The 25393-nt window shown below is 42.0% G+C and overlaps 1 protein-coding gene across 1 annotated transcript in view; it reads left to right on the top strand.

The window, feature by feature from the left end:
• The window catches only part of LOC124596428 (nose resistant to fluoxetine protein 6-like), a 183020-nt gene that overhangs the window by 28076 nt on the left and 129551 nt on the right, over window positions 1–25393 (top strand). The window contains exon 2 of the mRNA XM_047135560.1: window positions 22376–22537. Coding sequence (XP_046991516.1) covers window positions 22376–22537 — 162 coding nt within the window. The remainder of the gene's footprint in view (window positions 1–22375; window positions 22538–25393) is intronic.

Genomic DNA, 25393 nt, shown 5'->3' with positions numbered 1-25393 from the left:
AGAGATTTTCTCCGCTCAGGGGCTGGGTGTTGTGTTGTCCTAATCATCATAATTTCATCCCCATCGACGCGCAAGTCGCCGAAGTGGCGTCAAATCGAAAGACTTGCACCCGGCAAACGGTCTAGCCGATGGGAGGCCCTAGTCGCACGACATGCATTTCATCCTAACCATTCACACAAACCACAGGAACAAATAAGAAAATGTACTTCGGTTGGTTAAGTATAAAAAAAGACAAATTGCTGTTGCAACATTTCAGCAGATAAAATATTCAGAAAATTAGCTACACATAAAAAATTAAATCGTAAGTAAACAGTCATTTGTTGCAAACCTTGTCTCGATGTTTTGAGTGGTCTAAGTAGTGTTCTGGATATCCTTGATCACACAGAGAAACCATTATTGTATATGATAATTGAAGCCTGAAAGTACAAGTCAACGAAACACATGTAGTTGCCAGTGTCAGTTCATGTTAGGATGTCATCACCTGTCATGAGAATTTTGAAACTTGGTGCTTCAACCGACTTAGTGTCATGTCTCTTGAGGAAATTGCTGGTCTAGCAACGAATGGCTCACTCTTCAGAATAACGGGTAGCGATTTAGAAATCGTACCAGGAATACGAAGCCAAAGCCACAACTGTGTTCTTCACACTTTCCTCTTCCTCCTGTTTTGCGTGCGATAACAGCATCACACAAATAACCGACAGAAAAATAATACAGCTGCCACCCTGACGGACAGCTAGCTCAGTCAAATGGCAATTTTCTCGTAACAAAATTGCGGAAGTTTTTCTCTCAACGGTTCCATACGTTTTTTGAGGTGCTGATTCCGAATTTAGAATTTTCTGCCTTGTAGAAGGTCGGCTTCACAACGAAAATGACAAGAAATCTCTAAATTCTCGCAGTGTTTTCAGTTTTCTCTTACATGTCGAAAAACTGAGCTATTTTCGAATATGACACTTAGTACAAAGTGAAACTAGGCGAAAGGTTCTACCAAATTCACTGGTCAGATGATTAATATCGCTGCTAGAGAGCGCTGGAAAGATGCGACTTTTTGGCCCTTCTGCGAAAATGTCAGAAACGTTCATTCCCAGCTCCTACAACTCGAAAAAGATACCTGGTGCTAACAAAAACCTCTACAACACGTGAAAAAACTTTAACGTTCCTACAAGAGACGTCTGTAACATTCAGTTTTCTCCTAAGGGAGGAGGGAATAAAGTGAAAATTACGAAAAATGCCTTCTTCGTCCTACAGCCAAATGACCGCTCCTACCAGTCTGTCTCTCTCACCGGTGCTGTACTTACAGTGTATTACCCTTAAAAGAGGTTATTTTGAAGGAACTCATGAGGAAGAGTGTTTGATGAAAACATTAACAAAGTTTGTTTATAACATATTAGATACATGACACTGAGAAGAAAGATGAATATGATATCTGTATGTATGAGGGTGATTCCAAAAGTAAGGACTCCTAATTTTCTATAAGTACATAGACCTGTTTATTTCTTCAATGGTTTACATATTATTCGTTTCGGACCTCTTGATAAGTATTGAGGTGTGATTACACATGTCAATCACATCGCGATTACGGGCAGCATGGGGTTCACGCCTGAGCCTCAGGACGTGCGCTAGCAGCGCATGTCGGGTGTTTCAAGCGTCAACCTCGCGTCTCAATATCTCGGGATGTAATGGGAATATTGCGATGCAATCAACGCCATTGTTTATGTGCTTTGTCATGCTATGGATTGCTGAAGAAAAAATATAGGAGCTCCATTTAAAAAAACATAAGTTTGTGTTAAAAAAGCACATATGCTTTCGTTTTAGAATGTTTCCAAATATGTACATTCATGGGCCCCAGCCCTACATTGATACCGGTGAAAGTCGTTTTCCAATAGCTGTTATTGTTCCAGAGACATTTTGGGTGGACAAGATAGCTGGGACACCCTGTATAAGGCAGTGATTACAGCGTATGTTTCTGTACTGCGACACAGGCCAGTATGCAAGAGGAGTTGGACTCGTGACACTGGAAACACGTAGTAGTAAATATATGGTTACAAAATAACAATAATAATAAAAAGACGTCTTGTAGCTCTCACACTTGTGCTAACCTTTCGACTTCAGCGGCTTACCTGATAGTTTCTTATCTGGATTCACGAGGTTGAGTGGACACCTTTCAATATCTTTCCACCACCGAAAAATCTCTGTTCTCATCAGGAATCGAACCCTGTACCTCCGCATCAGTAAGCAGAAACGCTGATTACTATACTACTTTTTTCCATTCCGAGGCAGTCCAACACAATAATGAAAGTATTGCTTGAGAAGGGCTTCATTCGTGTGGAGTACATCATCCCGTCTCTATTTATTCTACAGGGGTAACTTCACGATGTAGTCTAAGGAAAGAAGGAAAATGAGGGTTTGACGTCTCGTTAACCAGGAAGTCATTAGAGAGGGAGGAAAAGCTCGGAATGGGAAAGGATGGCGAAGAAAATCGTCTGTGTCCTGTTCAAAAGAAGCGTCCCGACATTTGCCTTAACTGATTTAGGAAAACATCGGAAAACTTCTGAAAGACAGGACGAAACCTGGCACCGCAGTCCTACGCCGAATGGGAGTCTAGCGTCTTCAAAACATAAATTTCTTATAATGTCCCCCTTTTCGGTAACTTGGAATTCTTTTCCTTTTGTCAAATGGAGAAGTTGGCTTGGAATGTGTCTCTCATCAATGCCGAGGGTTGTTCTGTGTTGTGTGGTTGTCCTGTGTTGTTTACAGTAATTGCAACTGCTACTATTTTCATATTTTCTTCTGTGCATTCACTGGCCAGTTTTCCTCGCAATGCTATATACTTCTAGCCATCTGCGTGGTTATGAGTAACTATAAAGAGGCGGTGAAACACAATGTGATGACACATAAACGCCAAAGACAGAACTGAAAGTGCAGTATTAGTTGGCATGCTCACTGGGTGGCTGCAGCAGTAATACAAATCGTTTCAGATCCCGCAAGCATAATTTAATCCACTGTCTAAAAATTTGTATTATGAAGGTTCACTATAGCTAACGAGACACTGTGCCTCTATCGAACGTGTAGATAAGTTAACGGCGCACCGCAAGAACGGGTGGGCTGTTGCACTTGACAGCTCAAGGCGCGCGGAGTCGCAAACCTTCAGCTTTGCGTTCGCAGAAGGTGAGCCACACTTCCTGCAATACTCTGACACATCTAGCAGACCACCCATTCAGTCCCAGAGCGGATGCGGTTATATTTGTGGAAAGGGGCCAAAATAAGTTACTGTCAGTTGCACTCAACATATAAACTTTATTTCTTAAAACACACAATCACACAAGCAAGAATCAAAACTCTCAAAGTTTTAACGAAAGACCTCCTTTGATTAAATTCAGATCAGCTGAAGGCCACATCGAAAATGCAAGGCACAAGGCCTAAGCAAGGAACTGAGGTACAGGAATTCTTCTGGAGGTTTCACTTCTTTAGAAATTTTTTTTATCTTCAATATAAATAGGCGGAAAGCCTTAGCTTAAATTTTTTCCGTAGAACTCGGCTGAAGGCCTCACATTAATCAAGAAATGTGTTACAGCTTAAGGCTGAGACAAAGATTTTCAAATTTTAAATAGGCTGAAAACTCGGCTAAAGGCCGCATATCAACAAAGGAATTTAATGGCTTAAGGCCTAGGAAGAAGAGCTTTCAATTTGAAAAGGCTGAAAGCCTTATCTTGAAATATTTCGTGTGAAATTCGGCTGAAGCCCTCATACTAAGGAATAAGAATCTGATGACTTAACGGCAATTAATTTAAGAGAGTTAAAACTCGCAGTTCTTCGTCGTCTCTGCTAACGGTGCAGTCATTAAGACCGTCCTACGCGACGAGCGAGCCACCAGTCTCATTTGCTTCCTGGATCTGACGCATAATCTGCACTATAAGAGCGTAGACACTTCCGCGGGCGCGTGCTTACTGAACAGTTTGCACGACAAGTGTAATAAACAGGTTACGGTGCTGGTAACTATTTCACTACTTCCTATGAATGTACGATGCGCTCCTAATTTATTTATTTATTTATTTACACGTCAAGTTCCGTAGGACCAAATTGAGCAGCAAATATCCAAGGTCATGGAACGTGTCAGTACATGAATTTACAACATAAAAGTAATAGCAGATAAAAATAAAATTTCATGAACCTGAAAAATGTAAGTCCATAAGTTTAAGTAAACGCTATCAGCAATACAATAAGAATCAGCTTAATTTTTCAAGGAACTCATCGACAGAATAGAAGGAGTGACCCATGAGGAAACTCTTCAGTTTCGATTTGAAAGCGCGTGGATTACTGCTAAGATTTTTGAATTAGAGTGGGAGCTTATTGAAAATGGATGCAGCAGTATACTGCATACCTTTTTGCACAAGAGTTAAGGACGTCCGATCCAATTGGAGGTTTTATTTCTGCCGAGTATTAACCGAGTGAAAGCTGCTTATTCTTGGGAATAAACTAATATTGGTAACGAGAAACGACAATAAGGAATATACATATTGAGAGGCCAATGTCAAAATACCCGGACTCGTGAACAGAGGTCGACAAGAGGTTCGTGAACTACCACCACTTATTGCCCGAACCGCCCGTTTCTGAGCCAAAAATATTCTTCTAGAATGGGAAGAGTTACCCCAAAATATAATACCATACGACGTAAGTGAATGAAAATAAACAAAGTAGACTAATTTACGTGTCGAAGTATCACTCACTTTTTATACCTTTCGAATAGTAAAAATGGCAGTATTAAGTCTTTGAACAAGATCCTGAGTGCGGGCTTTCCACGACAGCTTACTATCTATCTGAACACCTAGAATTTGAACTGTTCAATTTCACTAATCATATACCCTTTCTGTGAGATTAAAACTTCAGGTTTTGTTGAATTGTGAGTTAGAAACTGTAAAAACTGAGTCTTACTGTGATTTAACGTTAGTTTATTTTCTACAAGCCATGAACTGAGGTCATGTACTGCACTATTTGAAACCGTGTCAATGTTGCACACAACATCCTTTACTACCAAGCTAGTGTCATCAGCAAACAGAAATATTTTAAAGTTACCTATAATACTAGAGGGCATATCATTTATATAAATAAGGAACAGGAGCAGCCCCAACACTGATCCCTGGGGCACCCTCCACTTGACAGTACCCCACTCAGATCCCACATCACAGCCGTTATCAACATTGTGAATAATGACCTTTTGCTGCCTGTTGCTAAAGTAAGAGGTGATCTAATTGTGAGCTACTCCCCTTATTCCGTAATGGTCCAACTTCTGGAGCAATATTTTGTGATCAACACAGTCAAATGCTCTAGTTAAATCAAAAAATACGCCAAGCGTTCGAAACTTTTTGTTTAGCCCATCCAGTACCCCACAGAGAAAAGAGAATATAGCATTTTCAGTTGTTAAACGACTTCTAAAGCCGAACTGTAAATTTTATAGGAAATCGTGTTATAAAAATGGTTCAAATGGCTCTGAGCACTATGGGACTCAACTGCTGAGGTCATTAGTCCCCTAGAACTTAGAACTAGTTAAACCTAACTAACCTAAGGACATCACAAACAACCATGCCCGAGGCAGGATTCGAACCTGCGACCGTAGCGGTCTTGCGGTTCCAGACTGCAGCGCCTTTAACCGCACGGCCACTTCGGCCGGCAAATCGTGTTATATAAAATGATCAATTAACCTTACATACACATCCTTTTCGATAACTTTTGCAAACACTGATGGCATAGAAATAGGTCTAAAATTATCTACATTATCCCTTTCTCCGTTTTTATAAAGCGGCTTTACTACTGAGTACTTTAATCGCTCAGGAAACTGACCATTCCTAAAGGAAAAATTACAAATATGGCTAAATGCAGGGCTAACATGTGCAGCACAGTACTTTAATATTCTGCTAGACACTCCACCATAACCATGAGAGTCCTTAGTCTTCACTGATTTAATTATTGATTCAATCTCCCTCTTGTCTGTATCACAGAGTAGTATTTCAGACACCAGTCTCGGAAAGGCATTTGCTAAGAAATTTATATGATTTCCTGTAGAAACTATACTTTTATTTAATTCACCAGCAATGCTCAGAAAATGATTGTTAAATACTGTACATAAATCTGATTTATCAGTAGCAGAAATATTATTACTGCGAACTGACTTTATATCATTGACCTTGTGCAGCTGACCAGACACTTCCTTCACAACTGACCATATGGTATTAATTTTATCCTGTGAATTAGCTACTCTACTTGCATACCACATACTCTTTGCCTTGCTAATAACATTTTTAAGCACCTTACAGTACTGTTTGTAATGGGCTACTGTAGCTTGATTGTCACTACTTCTAACATTTTGATATAATTCCCACTTCGTCCTACATGATATCCTTGTCCCACTAGTCAGCCACCCGGGCTGTCCATTACTGCTAGTACCCCATTTAGAGTGATCTAGTGGAAAGCAACTCTCAAAGAGCATGAGAAATGTGTTATGGAAAGCATTGTATTTATCATCTAAATTATCGGCACTATAAACTTCTTGCCACTCTTGTTACTTGACAAGTTTTAAAAAACTCTTTATTGCTGTTGGATTAACTCTCCTACACAGTTTGTAATTAAATATGACATTAGTTTGAGTACAAAAGCGTTTTAGTGTTAAAACTTGTGCATCATGGTCTGAACGGCCATTCACCCTTTTACTAACAGAATGCCCATCTAGTAATGAAGAATGAATAAAAATATTGTCTATGACTGTGCTACTGTTCCCCTGCACCCTAGTTGGATAAAAGACAGTTTGCATTAGATCATATGAATTTAGGAGATCTACCAACATCCTTTCTCTTGCGCAATCATATACAAAATTAATATTGAAGTCACCACATATAACTGCTTTCTGGTACTTCCTACAAAGTGAATCAAGAACCCTCTCTAGCTTAAGCAAAAATGCTCTGAAGTCGGAGTTAGGGAGCCTATAAACAACGATTATTAGAAGTTTAGTTTCACTAAATTCAATTAACGCTGCACAACTTTCAAATATCTGTTCAGTGCAGTGTCGTGATACGTCTATGGACTCAAATGAAATACTGTTTTTTACGTACAGAGCCACTGCCCCAACCCGCAAGAAACTCCTTGAGAAACAGCCAGCTAATCTGTAGCCTGGTAAAGGAAGCCTCTGAATTATCAAATTATTTAAGTGGTGCTCTGATATACCAATAATTTCAGAGTTAACATCTATTAGTAGTTCACTAACTTTATCTCTAATACCTCTTATATTTGATGAAATATGCTAATTCCTTCTCTACTAGGAAACATTACATCCTCTGAAGGTGAGCCGTTAGTTAGAGGGACTTCTTTTAAGCAGGTACACCTATCAGCTGACTTCAGTCTAAAAAAGGTGCAGCTCTAACACCAACTACTACAGGAATTTTTCCATGAGTGACACCACTACCACCACCACCACCACCCACTACACTGCCACCTATAAGCTTAGCCAGCCTCCCCTTCCCATACCTATTGAGGTGCAGGCCATGCCTAGTGAAACCCCATCTACTGATAGACCCAACTGGCACCACTGAGATGTGATCCATGCCCTTCGCCATCAGTACCCTCCTCAGCCCCACGTTAACGCGCCTAACAGCCGCATTAAGGTGAGGCCGATCATGACGCTGAAACAGTTGCACGAAATGCACATTAGTGCCACCAGTTTGAGTAGTTATCTTAACCAAGCCACCACTGACATATTCCCTGTCCCTATCGAGACTGTTCCCTGCTCCACCCACTATCACTACCTGATCCTCCTTCGTAAAATTCTTAAATAACTCCCCTATGCTTTCAGTCACCTGAGCCAACCCTGCACTAGGCTTCACAATGCTGGTGACCTGGTACTCACTCCCTAACACTTGCTGCAACTGCTGGCCCACACCTCTACCGTGGGAACTACCTAGCAGCAGAACCTTCTTTCTGCTAGACTTTGCAACTAACCTAGGCCTCCTAATTGCTGAGGACTGCTGCAAGTTCCCTACATCTACAGCTACACGAGGCTCCTCTCCACTCAACTCTGACAGTTGGTCATATCTATTGCATGTATGCAAAGTAAAACTGTCTGAATACCTCCTGTTCCTAGCTACCTTCTTGCCAACTGCCAGTTGGCGTATCTGAAGAGTGTTTCTGAAGGAAGTTTGGTGGCAGTGGTCATCACTTCACCTTTTTAACGTTTGAATAAATCATGGGCAACGTCATTAGCGGCGAGCCTCACTAGATCACGAACACAATCGTTTAATCACAAATAAAAAACTATGGTAGAAGCATGTTTCTGTGTATGACTCAAGCAAGCATCCGTACTGTGTATTTCTGCAGTTACAGAATAACTGAATTGTTTTGATGTTAATATTCTGCTTGCTCTGAATAGAGTACGCGACTTTTGACACTGATGGAATTATGGAATTCAGACTACTGCAAAGATCAAGACCTCTTATGAATTTCCCTGCCTTAGGATTTTTTTTTTACTTATTTCAGCAAGGATTAGGTTCAAGCCACTAAATACGTATCTAAAATACTTGTCCAAAGTAGTCTCATTGTTTTCTCCAGAGTATATATCGTCCGAGCATTGTAATCCTTTTTTGTTTCACAGTGTACCTTCTTATGTGTTACTCAGAAGGTTGACAACTAGAAATCAGATTCTCTTTGTGTTAACTGAGCAGTGTGCAAGCGTTGCGTCAAAGTCCTTTGTTCAAACTATGCTCTTTATTGTTATTATCGTCTCCAGGAAAAACATGGGAACGACTAGTGCTACAAAACCTTCTGGGTGCTCGACAGTGTAGTTATTAGCACGCAGTTACCACTAAATAGAAACTCATACAAAATCAACTACGTAAAGAAGAGCATCAACCGAAACGAAAAATTAAACTAACAAATAAGAGAAAATGTTGAAAAAGACCAAATACCAATATCATTGTCACGAGCACCGCCAGCAGGTGATTCCTCTCTCTGGAGCGGCAATCCACACGTCAAGGGACGGTACACAATCCGAGGAGAGCATAGCCCGTCTTTCTTCCGCCTCTGGTGCTGGGCCCCTCACACATTAATCGCCGTAGTGCCTCAGGAGCCAAGTGATGGCTTTCTGGCGGACTTCACAGTGCGCCACAGCTACCGCCTCATATGACGCATTCACTTACGTCCCAAAGTGTACTCGGGCCCAACAATACATCACTCCCTCCAGTACCAGCCCCCCCCCCCCCCACTCGTTTGCTTTTGTAAGAAAAGGAGGAAATCCTAAATGTTCTCTTATCCCAGCATTTCCTAAGCTGATTGTACTGTTACCAACGTATTTGTTACTATTTATATCGAAAAATTGTGCGCATGTAAATGTCTATATCAACGTCTATCTACACACCCTTAGATCACTGTACAGTACATGCGGATGGTATCTCGCTTCAGGATCCTGCAACACGTGGACGTCAGCAACACTAGTCTGTAATTTTGTGCGTCACATCATCAAACCTTTTACCTTTTCGGTAAATATGAGTGACCTGCTCTCTTTTTCAATTGTGCGAGACTATTAGCTGTACGAAGAATTTTCGACTGATGTGAGCTAAATTTCTGCTACTCTCGTGTACACTGCTCACCAGTACGACACTGCAGAGAAGTAGGTTCTCAAGAAATCAACGAATACATCACGTTTCTCATTAAATTGTTGCAAACTAGATAGAAATTGCGAAGTTTCAGACATTCTCGACGTTGCAGATGTTGCTGGAACTGCAGCGATTTGCATAAAATGCTTTATACCCGAACGGAAAAAAATTCCACGGATCAATTCATGGCATATTCATATTACGTGTTTCGATAGGACAATTTGTGCCCTGCTGGGGATTGTCGCCTGAAGATGAGCAGGTGTTGTGTCAATATATTGCGAAGTTTTTGGGACACTGTCCGATGCAACATGTAAATGCCACAGCAACAACCGAGAATCTTATCGTCGGCGGTGTTCCTTCTTTTTCCGTTTTGAGTTCATTCACCTCTTACGGTATTTTCACAGAGTATTTTTGGTTGTTTTTTTCTGTTCATTATTTCTTTAGCTAAAAGGAACACTCGAGGAATCGTCGCGAATGTAGAGAATGTGCCTCACTAAGACGAGCTCACTCTCTTACGTTACCAGCGAGGTAGGCCACCTACCACAGTATCTGCGCAATGCCGGATAGAAGATTCCTGCCCTTTCTGTTTCATTAATTAGGCACGAAAAAGGTACCTTCAGGCCGTTGAGTCATTAATCTCATGCTTCTAAGGAAGCATAGAATCCAAAACACACTTTGATCGCTTGCTATTGCTACTACGCACCTGAAATCGTCAATCAGCTGTACATTGTTACGGTTTTCATTGTCACATTGTATATGTTTCACTTCCTGACAGCGTCTTGTGAACAAGAATCATGGGTCCTTGCTCCCGCCTTGTGACGTCTCTCAGACTGTTAAGGCAACTGCTGCTACGATAATTGTTTGCTAAACATTGTTTCCGCAGTTCGTTCTGACGAGTCGAGAACCAGTGCTGTTGTGAAGGTCTCGCGTTTCTGAACGGGATATCAAGTGTTGGCATAACGGGCCGTCACGTTGAGGGTGTCAGGTTTCATTCCGCCAGATTCCTCCGACCTATGAATTACATATGGGGGTACATAACCCACATAAATATATTTTCGCTAGCAACCATCCAGGTGGTATTGATTCTAATGCTTTTACACGAATCTACATGGTCATCTTTACTGGCAATATAGGGACGTTAAGCACATTTCAAATGGCCGTTGTTTCTCGAATTCATCCTAGCTTCAACAGAGAAATTACTTTGTTCGAACTTCTAATAGTTTTCTGAATCCTGGTATAAGAAGAGGTGAGGATATAGAATGACAATTTCGTAGATAATATTTTATAGATGAGTGTGACTTCTCCTTATTTCCAGTCACTGAAATTACGTTTTTCGCTCAAGGGACCGACGGTGTGTTTTAGTTCTACTAATACTGATTAATACGTCACTCAACTCTGCTTATTGCACTTGAGTAATGGCAACATTCCTTGATTTCTCTTTGTGAAGAAACATTTTGAGACATAATTTCTGTATCCGTTACCGCTCACGTCCCATCAACATATGTTTGGGACGAATTTGACGAACACTTCGCCTCAATTACACAGTGAATGTAGCCCAATGAGAGGAGTCAGAGATCTATAGTATCCATGTCACGCCAGGCTTTTGTCAGCTCTACACGGACCATGGTTAGCAGAAAGCCCATACAGCTCAGTGGGAAACCGTCACGATCAACAGCACTATAGAGATTTCACCCATCTTTCCGTAGGTGCAATGGAGAATTCCAGGTGACTGTGGAACGACAGGGACAAAATCAGTGTATCTCAGCACCAAGTGTTGATCTACCTTGACCAGGTGATAAATCCACTTATATGATGGTCCATCGGCAAAAACCCAGCCCAGAGAGCAGGCTGCTTATTTATTTACCGCTGCATGTAGGCCTATTCTTTATATTTATGTAATAGGCCGTGTTCATGAGATTCGCTAAGCGCCGCATCCTGGCTTAGTTGTCTTTCGCCCGTCGGGGAAGAATGTTAGTAACATTGTTCATAGCCGTCCACCGTTCGTAAATTCGTAAAAGCTCTGATTTGACTCGATAGGCTCTCTAATTCCATTAGACGTGTCACAGTCAAAAATAATATTGTCGGATGTTCCCGCATGACCACATTGACAGATATAACTGCCTTTCCTGAATCTGTACAGGTAACGTGCTACATTGATTACTATGTTCTATCGCGTTTACTTGGGTCGAAGCACTGCCGCTATGGCAGGGGCTACATTTCAGTCAGCTGAAGAGATTCCTCAGTCGCTGGTCTCCACTCACGAGGATAACTAAATTTTGGACGCTAGTATTTGCGCCACAGCGCTGATGTTTGTCCAAAATTTCGTCTGTTGTTGGGAGAGCTCCCGAAAATATTTTGTTATGGTATTTACCGAAGGCTTCACGTATTGTTTATCCAGTAGGCAAAGATATTTCAATTGACATCTGCGGACTTCTAGTTGGCTTTGAATCTGTCATGCAATTGGCGCTGTTTGCTAAGGAGAAAACACACAGTTTCTTCTACCCGGCTTGCTGTCTCCACCGTCTTTAATTTTTCTGTTGGGTAACTGTTCCGTGTATAAACTAATGAACTTTTTGCTTTAACTTGAGCTTCAGTTCCTCCCCAGTTCATTTCCCGAATTACCTGGCTTCATTCCTGTCTGAGTAATAAGGTAGGCTCCTCTTTACTTACTTTAACAAACGTGTACGCTTTTCTCTTTATTTTCTATAGTCCTCTGTAACGTAGAAATACTTTCTGAAACGAGTGAGTGACGATCACTAATTCCACCCTCTGCCTAATCTTCCACAAAGAGGTCGGATGTGTTTGTAGCCGTCAGTGTACGGCTAGTTTTCTTGCTGCGTCAAGTCAGGATAAAATCTCAAGCTTTCGACGATAGCCTCCATCGTCATCGTCAGGAGCAACTGATTGTCTTTACTGCTGCTGTGGTGGCATTATATAGCCGTGGACGGCTTCTGATTGGTCAGCTTGTGATTGGTCGGCGATTACGTACTGCTGTCGCAGACGGTGTCAGTGTGTGCGTTGGTTGCCCCGACGCTTCCTTGGGAACGTAAACCCTGCAAGAAATGTCTCTGCTGCTTCTCTGCGTCGAGCGCTCGTCTCCATACACCGCTCAGATAGTATCCGCTATCACAGTTAAAGTTCTTCTCGCTCATTCACATTTCAACAGCCTCCTTAACAACAAAATCCCAGTATGCAGAGGCATGGGACCAAGTTTTTGTTTCATCAAACAGTATTTTATGTTTTTCGTAAGGCTCTGCTCCGCAGATGCCGATTTCGGTTCTCTATTTTTAATATGCAGTTGGTGTTCTGCACGGCAGTCCGAAATGGTACGATTGGTCTGACCTATATAATTGCTTCCACACTCACAGGTGATATTATAAATTCCTGAGACCCTGAGACCGAGACTGTCCTTAACAGGGCGCACCATCTCCTTGTTTTTCATAGGAGGACGAAAAATAGAACTTATACCCAGTCTACCCAGGACTCTTCCTATTTTGCTGAATAAAGCGCCACAAAAAGGAACAGCTGCAATCGGTGTTTCATCCTGTAACTGTGCAGTATTTTCATGTTTCCTCTTCTTGGAAAACGCTGCTTTTCATCCCGTGCACCACAGTGATTCTTTCGGAACACGTACTTCAGGTGGTTAATTTCGGACTTCAAGTGATCCTCGTCAGAAACGGTTTTTGCACTATATACCAACGTGTTCAAACTGGTTCTCTTCTGAACAGGATGATGGAAACTCTGTGCATTAAGGTATAAATCGGTATGCGTCGGCTTGAGGTACACAGAGTGGCCGAGACGTCCGTCCGCCCGTCGTTGTACTAAAACGTCTAAGAATGGCAACATTCCTTCCTTCTCCACCTCAATAGTGAACCGGATGTTAGGATGTATGCTGTTCATGTGTTCTATAAATTTTTCAAGAGCTTCTGCGTCGTGTGGCCAGACCATAAATGTATCGTCAACATAGCGATAAAATAAAGATGGACGAAGGTGAGCCAATTTTAATGCACGTTCCTCAAAATTCTCCATAAAAAACTTAGCCACTGGTGGAGACAACAGAGAACCCATCGCCACACCGTCCGTCATTTTATAAAAGAAGAAGGTGGTCGCCATCACAAGCCAGTACAGCTTTATTGTTTCAGGAGGAGAAAGATCCGCCAGCATTTTCAAAGTGTCCTCAACAGGAATACGTTCGAACATCCGGTTCACTGTTCAGATGGAGACGGAAGGAAGGTTGCCATTCTCAGACGTTTTAGTACGACGACAGGCGGACAGGCCTCTCGACCACTGTGTACCACAAGCCGAGCCATACCGATTTATACCTTAATGCACAGAGTTTCCATCATCCCGTTCAGAAGAGAGCCGTTTTGAACATATTGGTATATATAGCAAAAACCGTTTCTGACGAGGACCACTTGAATACCGAAATTAACCATCTGAAGTACGTGTTCGGAAAGAATGGCTGTGGTGCACGTGATATAAAGGCAGTGTTCTCCAAGAAAAGGAAACGTGAAAATACAGCACACTTACAGGATGAAACACCGATTGCGGTTCTTCCTTTTTGTGGCGTTATATCCAGCAAAACAGGAAGAGTCCTGGGTAGAAAGAGATGGTGAGCCCTGTTAAGGACAGTCTCGGCCTCAGGGTCTCAGGAATTTATAATATCCCCTGTAAGTGTGGAAGCAATTGTATAGGTCAGACCAATCGTACTATTTCCGACTGCCGTGCAGAACACCAACGGCATATTAAAAATAGAGAACCGGAGAAATCGGCATCTGCGGAGCACAGCCTCACGAAGAAACATAAAATATTGTTTGATGAAACAAAAATTTTGTCCCATGCCTCCACATACTGGGATTCTGTTGTTAAGGAGGCTGTTGAAATGAGAATGCGCGAGTAGAACTTTAACCGTGCTAGCGGATACTATCTGAGCGGGGCTTGGAAACGAGCGCTCGATGCAGAGAAGCAGCAGAGACAATCCTTGTATGGTTTACGTTCCCACGGAAGCGTTGGCGCCACCAGCGCAGACATTGACACCGTCTGCGACAGCAGTACGTAATCGCCGACCAATCACAAGCTGACCAATCAGAAGCCGTCCACGGCTATATAAGGCCACCTCAGCAGCAGTAAAGAGAGTCAGTTGCTCCTGACGATAACGATGGAGGCTATCGTCGAAAGCTTGAGATTTTACCTTGAATTGACGCTGCAAAGAAACCGAGAATGCTTTACATATCAGTGCCGTTGCGAAAGACTTCGTTCTCATACGCCGTTTCCACTGTAAGTAGGATTCTGAATTATCTGCTCAAGGTAATTTTCAGAAACACCTTTAACAACAACTTGGCGGGAACTTTTCTTTTGTCCTCCATTTACGAACTTGCTTTTCCCAGTCTATTGTGAAGTACTTAAAAGTTGTCCAATTAGTATGCTAAGGCCTGGTTTCAGCCGTGCTAATGAACTGAGATTATCTCTGAAGTCGTCAGTCAGCTTTACAGATAAGACTGATAGAAGGATCCAACAATAAATTAGATAATATCCTTTAAAGTTTTATTGTTTTTGCCCAAACAGTTCAGATGCAGACAGTTTCTGCTCAGTTAATTTAAGATTATTGCCCATTATTATGACTGCACCATCTCGGTTCCTAAAGTGTATCTGATTTAGATAAGTAATTAGATTTGTCGCCAAGATTTGATTTTATTACTTTACAGTTGGTACACAGTCGTCTGACACGATAGAAATGCGCCAAACCGTAGAGTAATCGTGAAGGGAATTTGTAAATTTGTGGTACGTTCCTATGAGACCAAACTGCTGAGGTCATCGGTCCCTAGGCTTACACACTATTTAATCTAACTTAAACTAACTTACGCAAAGGACAACACAAACCCATGCCCGAGGGAGGACGAGGGGAGCCGCGCGAACCGTGACAAGGTTCCTTAGACAACGCGAGGCTAAGCATAAAGAAAAGAAGTATATAAACAAATAAATTGCAAGTCATATATGGACCATCAGCTGACTCTCTCCATTTGTGAGAAACTCAGAAGAAGAGGATAAAAATACATTATTATCCATTACCTAGATATTAATATGGCTTGTGCCACTGTTACGCTTATTTGCTAATTATTTTACTAACAGCAGTTTATACATTTCTTAATAGTATCGCTTACTCGATTTGCAATGGTTCTCATGGGCACTTGGCCCCACATACCCTTGATTTACATCCCAGCCATGGGAATGCAAGGCCCTTCCATGCAGCCTATGTTTTATGTAATAACAGCCCGTAATGCCTGAATACAGCTGTAATACTAGATCTGTCACTCTGCAATCCACGAGAAATTAATGCAGCTAAAATTACGATTCGGAATAAGACGGCATAATCATTCACAAAACTGTACAGTGACAACTCTTAATTCCGATATGCTCGACCAAGCGAGGTGGCGCAGTAGTAAGGCACTAGTTTCGCATTCGGAACGATGGCAGTCCAAGTCCCCGTCTGGGCGCCAGATTTTCTTTTTCCACAGTTTACTTAAAACGTAGAAGGCAAATGCAGGAGTGTTTTCTTTGATGTGGACACCGCCGATTTCCTTCTCCGTCACCCCCGGGCCGAGCTAGCGTTCCCTCTCTAATGACCTTGTCGTCTACGGAACGGCTAACCCTACTTTTCCTTCCCCTAATCTATTTTGCAATAGGTACGGTGATCTCCTAGAGAAACCTACGTGGCTCTTTCGTCTTCTTCATCGGGACGTAAATCTTGAGGTTCTCAGTTCAGTTAATTCTGGCAGAGAAAAATGGTTGAAATGGCTCTGAGCACTATGGGACTTAACTGCTGAGGTCATCAGTCCCCTAGAACTTAGAACTACTTAAACCTAACTAACCTAAGGACATCACACACATCCATGCCCGAGGCAGAATTCGAACCTGCGACCGTGGCGGTCGCGCGGGTCCAGACTGTAGCGCCTAGAACCGCTCGGCCACACCGGCCGGCTCTGGCAGAGAAGATAAGAAACTAGAACACGTAAGTAAATGAAAATAATAGTTTTAATGCGATATGTAACATCAGAAATAAATGCTGTGAATATTCCTTGATTAGCACTAGCGTCAGTAAAATTCACTTCTCAATAGAACCACGTAAAGACCCAATAGATAAATACACGAGGTCTACTCAAATTTTTAATAATATCCCAAAAAACTCATTTTTAGTGCGCACAAAGCACGCAAGTTGCGTTTTTTCGAAAAATTTATTTATTACAATCCGATTTTCGTTTGCAACCGCTACCTTGCCCTAATAACCCAAAGCTGCTTGCAGTAAAAAATAAAAAAAAAATAAAATAAAAACCAGCGGAACCAACACGTTTCAATGTTTTTCATTTTTAAATTTGTTACAATTCTAACAGGAAAAATCCCTCATCACCATCGTACTTATATGCTTCGTCTTTGTAGGTCAGTCTTATTCATGCTATCTCTTCTTGGCTCTTCCAGTACTTCTTTTTCCATGTGTTACACACTTCATGAGTTCTATTCGTAATCGCCAATCTGACAGTCATCCCATACTCTCATCCCATTTAAATCTATATTTATCTGTTACATCTTTTATTACATCAACTCTTGATCCTTTTATAATATACACATTTTTAAAATTTTAGTTAAATTATTACATTCATTCATGGCTTTTAGGAATCTATGAGGAATGTTCAAAATGAAAGGTATGGAACAACACTGTGGGTGTAATGAAGTCTTTATTCAAAAGTAATCATCAGAGGCCAGATCACAACGATTCCCCTGTTTCACGAGCCAAAAGATTCCCCGTTCCCGGAATTGCTGTGGCTGGACAGGAGGGAGTCCTCCGCTGTGTTCTACAGTTAGTCGTCCGAGCTGAAGTGATCTCCCTTTGAGATGTTTTGTTTAGAGGACGAAACACACGGAAGCCGCAGAGCAGTATGTTCGGGCAGCAGGGGTGAGACTCAAGCTGCTCCCACTTGAATTTGACCATTACACTTTGTGTGACTTTGCAGATGTGCCGACGCGCTTTACCGTGGGGGAGAATCACCCCCTCCGTGATCAGCCCAGATTGTTTGCTCTTCATGAACTTGCGTAGGCTACGGAGCATTTCACAGTACATGTCACTATTAATGGTTTTTCCGAACTCGTGGAATTCGATGAGCATCGGACCTTGGACGTCGAAAAAGACGATTAGCGTCACCTTGCACGCCGAGGACACAGCTTTGAATTTTGTAAAGGGAGGTGACGTTCCTAGATGTCTCACTACGTTATTCCAAAGTGGCACGTCCAAATTTCAACCGTTTTGGTTGTTACGGCTTTTCATACCTTTTCATTTGAACACTCATACACTGTGCAGCCAGAACATTACGGCCACCTATCTAATAGCCTGTACGTCCTCCTTTGGCACGGATAACAGTGGCGACGAGTCGTGGCGTGGAAGCTCTGAGGTCTTGGTAGGTCACTGGAGGGAGTTGGCACAACATCTGCACACACAAGCCACCTAATTCCCGTGAATTCCGGGGAGGCGGGCGATGAGCTCTGACCTCATGTTCAATCACATCACAGATGTGTTCGATCGGTTTCAGATCTGGCGAGGTGGAGAGCCAACACAGCAACTGGAACTCGCTCTGTGTTCTTCGAAACACTCCATCACACTCCTAGTCTTGTGGCATGGCGCATTAACTTATTGAAAAATGCCACTGCCGTCGGGAAATATGATCGTCATGAACGGGTGTACGTCGTCTGCAACCAGTGTACGATACTCCTTGGCCATCATGGTGCCTCGCACGAGCTCCACTGAACCCATGGACGCCCATGTGAATGTTCCCTAGAGCATAATGGGGCAGCAATACACGTGTCAAGGAGCGGTGCGCTCTCCCATCGGCATGATGAAGAAGGTATCGGGATTCATCAGATCATGCACCGCTCTGCCACTGCGTCAACGTCCAGTGCCGAAGGTCACATGCCAAATTCAGCCGTATTGCCGATGTCATGGTGTTAACATTGTCATACGCATGGGTCATCGGCTGCGGAGCCCCTTCGTTAGGAGTATTCGGTGCACTGTGTGTTGAGACACACTTGTACTCTGCCCAGCATTGAAGTCTGATGTTAGTTCTACCACAGTTTACCAGCCTGCCCAGTCTACGATGTCCGACTTCGGTAATGAAGGGCGGACGCCCAGCCCCACGGCGTCTGGACTTGGTTTCACTGTGGTTTCGCCACGTGTTGAAGGCACTTGCCACAGCACTCTTCTAACACCCGACAAGTCGCGCAGTTTCCGCAATGCTCGTGCCAAGCGTCCGGGCCATTGCAATCTGTTCTCGGTCAAACTCAGATAGATAGCACGCCTTCCCCATTCTACGTACTAAATGTACCGTGCATGTGTCTCACTAGCAGTCATTCCTCGCCAGGTAACGCTGCTATCGTCTGTAAAGGTTTGTATCTATAATAGGTCGGTGGTCACGATGTTCTTGTTCATCAGTGTACGTTGATATGATTCAATCTTCCTCTCTGTCATTTGGTAAATCTCTAGATTTCACTGCCGTAAAGAAGTAGAGGAACTGCCATACTTTTATTAAATTTAATTTTAGTTCCTTTCCTCACTTTATTCGTTAAAATTCTGTTTACAGCGGCACACATATATTGGCCTTTTGCTAACTTTCTATCTCTTGAACATCTAGGTAGCTTTTTTTATTTCCAAATTATATATGTTTCTACTAGTTCTATTATCCTGCCATAAGCAACATATTTTATCGTATACGTTCGACTCCTCTACTTTTGTCTTATCAATAGAGATCTGCATATAGCATTCTTGACACAGTAAGCTCAGTTTGTGAACAGGGATTTGCAGTTTATTTTCGTCTTCATACATACTTCAATTAACTGCACATCAGCGAATTAGCAAGTGTTTATTTGTATTTCGTATATATATTAAAAAGAGCATTTACTTGAATTGTAGCAGATATTTTTCAGCCCCACATATTTTGTATGTTTTACAAGTGGTATGCCAGTGGTAAGTTAAAGTTTCAAAAACATAAATATACGTCAACTCCAGAATAACATTCACTCGTCAGTTGCAAATATATTTTATTTAGCTTTACCGGTTTGAACAAATTGATTTGCCATTTTCACAAACCTACAAAATCAAGAATATTATAAATGCTTAGACCTTGGCTTACATTTATGTGAATTACAAGCAGTGTATTACAGAAATTTACGTAGTATTGGTTTGGTAGATGTCAGTATCTTCTTCAAAGAAGCATAATAGCATGGTATGTCCAATATATATATATATATATTGTGTGTGATTAATGTAAACATGGATTAATGTATCGATAATTTACAGTAACTGAATCACATCTATGCACATATCAAGCTGTTGTACCAGGAGCAAGAAACTTATATAATAGCGTATAAAGAGTATAACTAAGGCATATAAGGAAGTTATATATAATACATTAGAAAAAACATGCCAACAGTTCTAGTATATAGAAGGAATGGGCTAGTTTTCACATGTTATATGTAGGACAGACAGAGGGACATTTAAGACCCGCTTTCGTGAGGACTTGATCAACAAAGACGGCGAGAATTCATATAAGTCAGCTTTCGCAGAACATCTCAAAATCGCGATAGACATTCTTCTTCATCTATCCTCTCTTACTATAATAATTTTTGCATGTGATTGACAAGGGCTACAAAATGAAACGTTTAGAATAACGTGAAGTATACAAGCATTCCCACCTAAATTCAAAACGTTTATTGAGTGAACAATTTTCACTAAAAAATAGCCACTATTTTGATTGCATAGCATTTCTTATAAAAAGTGGAACTCAGTCCATTCCTTTTACACAGGTTGATTCTTATTAACATTTAAAAACCTCCGAAGCGACGTAGAAGACACTGAGACGTGTAATCAATATAAGGCACATGGGGCTGCAAATGTCGGGACATATCCGAAAAGTGAATGACAGATGTTGAGCATGCGAGGCCACCAGGTGACGTACGTCACCGCACGTGCAGCGGTTGAGCGTATCGACCTGTGGCACCTGGTCATCCCAGCCCAAGTCAAGTACTCACGTCGGTGTGGCTCCGAGCGTACATGAGCGACTTTACATCGTGGGGCTCAGGGTTCGTCTGCCAGGCAATATTTTTTGCACTGTCTTAGACAGTTATGTGTTTACATTGAGGTAAGATTTATTATTTTCTTTACCGGTCTAGCAGTCTCCCCTGGCTTATTGGAAAGTACGGTACAACAAAAACCTGTTGTATTGCGTCACAAGTAAACGTTTATAAGCTTCCGAATTGCTTCGCTAGCTGTAAATGACCTACGTTTTCTTTATCAAATAATGTCGGTGAACAAAATAACAAGGGAAAAAAGGAAACAAATACAAAACAGTTTTTGCTTGGTTACGGTGAGGAAATAATTCTGTAACTTCTGCTTATACAACGGATCACATTTACAAAATGTTTTCAAAATTTGCACCTTTTGCTTGAAAATAATGCATCACTCAATCATACATTCAAGCACGCGCTCGAAAATATCCTCCGTATTTTGGATCACCGCAGCGGCAACGGCTGTGTGAGTCATGATGTCCATTGTGGACTCTACTGGGGTGCTGTGAACTAGCTCCTTCAAACGACACTAAAACAGAAAATCTAGCGGAGCGGTACGTAACAGTGCCCCGTACCGACGAGAGTAGGATCGACAAACCCAACCACTGCTCGTGCAGCATGGTACGTCATCTGGTGACGTCACATGTTTAACATTTGTTATCCACTTGTGGGTTCCCGGGTTCGATTCCCGGCGGGGTCAGGGATTTTCTCTGCCTTGTGATGACTGGGTGTTGTGTGATGTCCTTAGGTAAGTTAGGTTTAAGTAGCTCTAAGTTCTAGGGGACTGATGACCATAGATGTTAAGTCCCATAGTGCTCAGAGCCATTCCACTTGTGGAGTATTTGCAGACATGTGTCTTTTATTAAATTAGTTACATCAGCGTCATCTACGTTGCTCTGGTGGTTTTTAAACGTTAATAAGAATCATCCTGTACATTAGAACTATGTGCCATGTTCTTCCTAATGTATGGACGTTCCTCGCCACTGGTGCAACAGCTTGACATGTGCATAGATCGTGGTTCAGTTACTGTAAATTATCAGTCTCTCAATTTGTGTTTACAATAATCACATACAATACGTTCATTTTTTAGACGTATCATGGTACTATGCTCCCGTGAAGAAGACACTGACACCTACTAAACAAATACTAAGTAAGTTTCTGTAATATAATTCTTATACTTAACATAAACATATGGCCGAGGTCTAAGGTTTCGACTAATTAATTTGTCATCTTCATAACTCTGCAAAATTATCGATATTATGAATCTTTAGACCTCGGCCATATGTTTATGTTAAGTATAAGAAGTATATTACAGAAACTTACTTAATATTTGTTTCGTAGGTGTCAGTGTCTTCTTCACGGGAACATAGTACCATGATAGATATATTTAGAATTGAAGACTGAATTCTATTCTAAAATATCTGTAACATATCTGATGAAAAATAACAGCTATGAATAAAATAATATGTCAATTCCTTAGCGTGTTTGTTTAATGATTTTTAGAGATTCCAATTTTAACGGTGAATGTCATAATTCTACCCTTTTCGTATTTTTCGGTGCCTTTGTCAGTATTCCGATGCTCGGAAACGTTTATGTGTACCAGCGGCGGTGTCATGTAAATGTGTCGCTCTTTGCAGTTAACGTCTCGGAGCCTGGACGGTATGCAACCCGCACGCTGCCTGACCTTCCGCTCGCCGTGGCGGCGGCGGCGGCGCAGCTGCACGCGGGCTCTGCTTGCGGACGGGACTACAGCCGCTACCTGGACGCGCTGCGCAACTTCACCCTCTGGGCCGTGCAGAGTGAGTACTCCGTGTTTGGCCTGACCCGCTACTGCTGCTAACGACGCTCTCAACTGCTGCAGCTCACACTGATACAACTCGCACTACTCATACAGACTTCACAGACGTAACTGACAACCCCTTCTTGGCTCTTAGCACATCGACTCAGCTTTTGAGGAGATATCGAACTACCTTGCCTTAATGTCCAGGACACACGTATATAAACAGACTCAAAAATACATATTCATATACACGGGGAACCAAAGAAACTGATACACCTGCCTAATATCGTGTAGGGCACCCGCGAGCACGCAGAACAGCCGCAACACAACGTTGCATGGACTCGACTAACGTCTGAAGTAGCACTGGAGGGAACACACCATGAATCCTGCAGGGTAGTCCATAAATCCGTAAGAGTACGAGCGGGTGAAGAACTCTCCTGATCATCACGTTGCGAGGTGTCCCAGAATCTGGGGAGTTTGGTGGCCAGCGGAAGTGTTTAAACTCAGATGTGTGTCCCTGGAAGTGCTCTATAGCAATTCTGGACGTGGTGGGTGTCGCATTGTCCTGCTGGAACTGCCGAAGTCCGTCGGAATGCACAATAGACATGAATGGATGTAGCTGACCAGACAGGATGCTTACGTACGTGTCACCTGTCATAGTCGTATCTTGGCTTATCAGGGGTCCCATATCACTCCCCACACCACTACAGAGCCTCCTTAAGCTTGAACAGTCCCCTGCTGACATGAAGGGTCCATGGATTCATGAGGTTGTCTCCATACCTGTACACGTCCATCCGCTCGATACAATTTGAAACGAGACTCTTTCGATCAGACAACATGTTTCCAGTCATCATCAGTCTAATGTCGGTGTTGACGGGCCCAGGCGAGGCGTAAAGCTTTGTCTCATGCCGTGGTCAAGGGTACACGAGTCGGCCTTCGGCTCCGTAAGCCCATATCGATGATGTTTCATTGAATGGTTCGCACGCTGACACTTGTTGATGGCCCACCATTGAAATCTGCAGCAATTTGCGGAAAAGGTTGTACTTCTGTCACGTTGAGCGATTCTCTTCGGTCGTCATTGATCCCCTTCTTCAAAAAATGGTTCAAATGGGTCTGCGCACTATGAGACTTAACATCTGAGGTCATCAGTGCCCTAGAACTTAGAACTACTTAAACCTAACTAACCTAAGGACATCACACACATCCATGCCCGAGGCAGGATTCGAACCTGCGACCGTAGCGGTCGTGCGGTTCCAGAATGTAGCGCCTAGAACCGCTCGGCCACACCGGCTGGCGGTCCCCTTCTCACAGGATCTTTTTGCGACAGCAGCAATGTCAGATATTTGATGTTTTACCGGATTCCGAATATTCACGGCACGTTCGTAAAATGGTCGTACGGGAAAATTCCCACTTTATCTCTACATCAGACGTGCTGTGTCCCATCGCTCGTGCGCCGACTCTATCACCACGTTCAGACTCACTTAAATCTTGATAACCTGCCACTGAAGCAGCAGTAACCGATCTAACAACTGCGTCAGACGCTTGTTGTTTTATATGGCGTTGCCGACCGCAGGTTTATTCTTGGACCTAACAAAAGCATTTGATGTGATTGATCATTTTGTGGTCTTGAGGAAGCTTGAAAGTGTAGTGTAAGAGATGTGCCATATCAATGGATTAAATCATATTTGGAATATCACTCTCAGGTAACTGAAATTAAGTACGTGGAAGGAAATTAACTCTAGATACACCTTTCAGAACCATGTGGACTAAGTCATGGTGTTCCACAGGGTTCCACTTTGGGTCCCTTTCATTTTTTGGTGTACATTAAGGATTTCGCGTCACATGCTAGGGATTCTGAGCCAGTACTGTTTGCAAATGACACCAGTCTATTGATTGAAGGGAATAAAGATGAAAATCTTACTGCATCTGCAAAAGATATTACAAAACGAGTGTCTGAATGGTTTACCAGAAACAAGTTAATAGCTAATCCCCAAAAAAAGGTACTCATGAATTTCCACACCAATCAAAAAAAAAAATGTGGCACAACCCACAGTATGTATAGATAACCAAAACATTAGCGCTGTCAATGAAACTAAATTTCTTGGGATCCATATCCAGGAAAATCTTAAATGGAGCACTCATATCACACCCTTAAATTCAAAACTAGCACAAATGAGCTATGTAGTAAGAATTCTTTGCAACAATACTAGTGCAGAAACAGTTAGTGCTGTATATTTTGCTTGTGTACATTCAGTACTGAAGTATGGTATCATTTTCTGGGGAAATGTACACCAGTCAATAACAGTTTGCAGGAAACGAAAGGCAATTATAAGAATAATAAAACAAGTGAGCAGCAGAAAACCATGCAAACTTTTCTTTAAGGCTCTAAAGATCCTACCCCTTCCCTGCATTTATATACTGGAAGTAGTCATGCATGTCAAAAAAAGTATACTGAGAAAAGAAAACCGTTTTCCTCAAAACAAAAGTGTCCATGATTACAGTACAAGGTCAGACAGTGACAAACATGTTAATCATTGTAACACCACATTGTGCCAAAAAGGTGTATTTCATGCAGGAACAAAACTATACAACAGATTACCAAGATACATAAAATCTCTTCCTGAGCTACAGAGCTTTAAAAAGTCTGTGACAGCCTACATTCTGAAAATCTGCTACTATTCAATCTCACAGTACCTTATGCAAGAAAAAATGTAATTGGTATCTTTAATTGTAGAAATAAGTGATAAATATACAGTATTTTTAAAAATTTATAATTATTAACTGTATAGATCGAATTTGTTATAAAAATTTAAATAATGTTTGTTGCACATTTCAAAAACCAATAGATAAAAAGATCCAATATCCTGTGTACGAT

The sequence above is a fragment of the Schistocerca americana genome, chromosome 2, assembly GCF_021461395.2.
Source record: "Schistocerca americana isolate TAMUIC-IGC-003095 chromosome 2, iqSchAmer2.1, whole genome shotgun sequence".
Taxonomy (NCBI): Eukaryota; Metazoa; Arthropoda; class Insecta; order Orthoptera; family Acrididae; genus Schistocerca; species Schistocerca americana.
The sequence above is the reverse complement of the archived record's forward strand: the minus strand, read 5'-3'. Positions and strand labels throughout refer to the sequence as shown.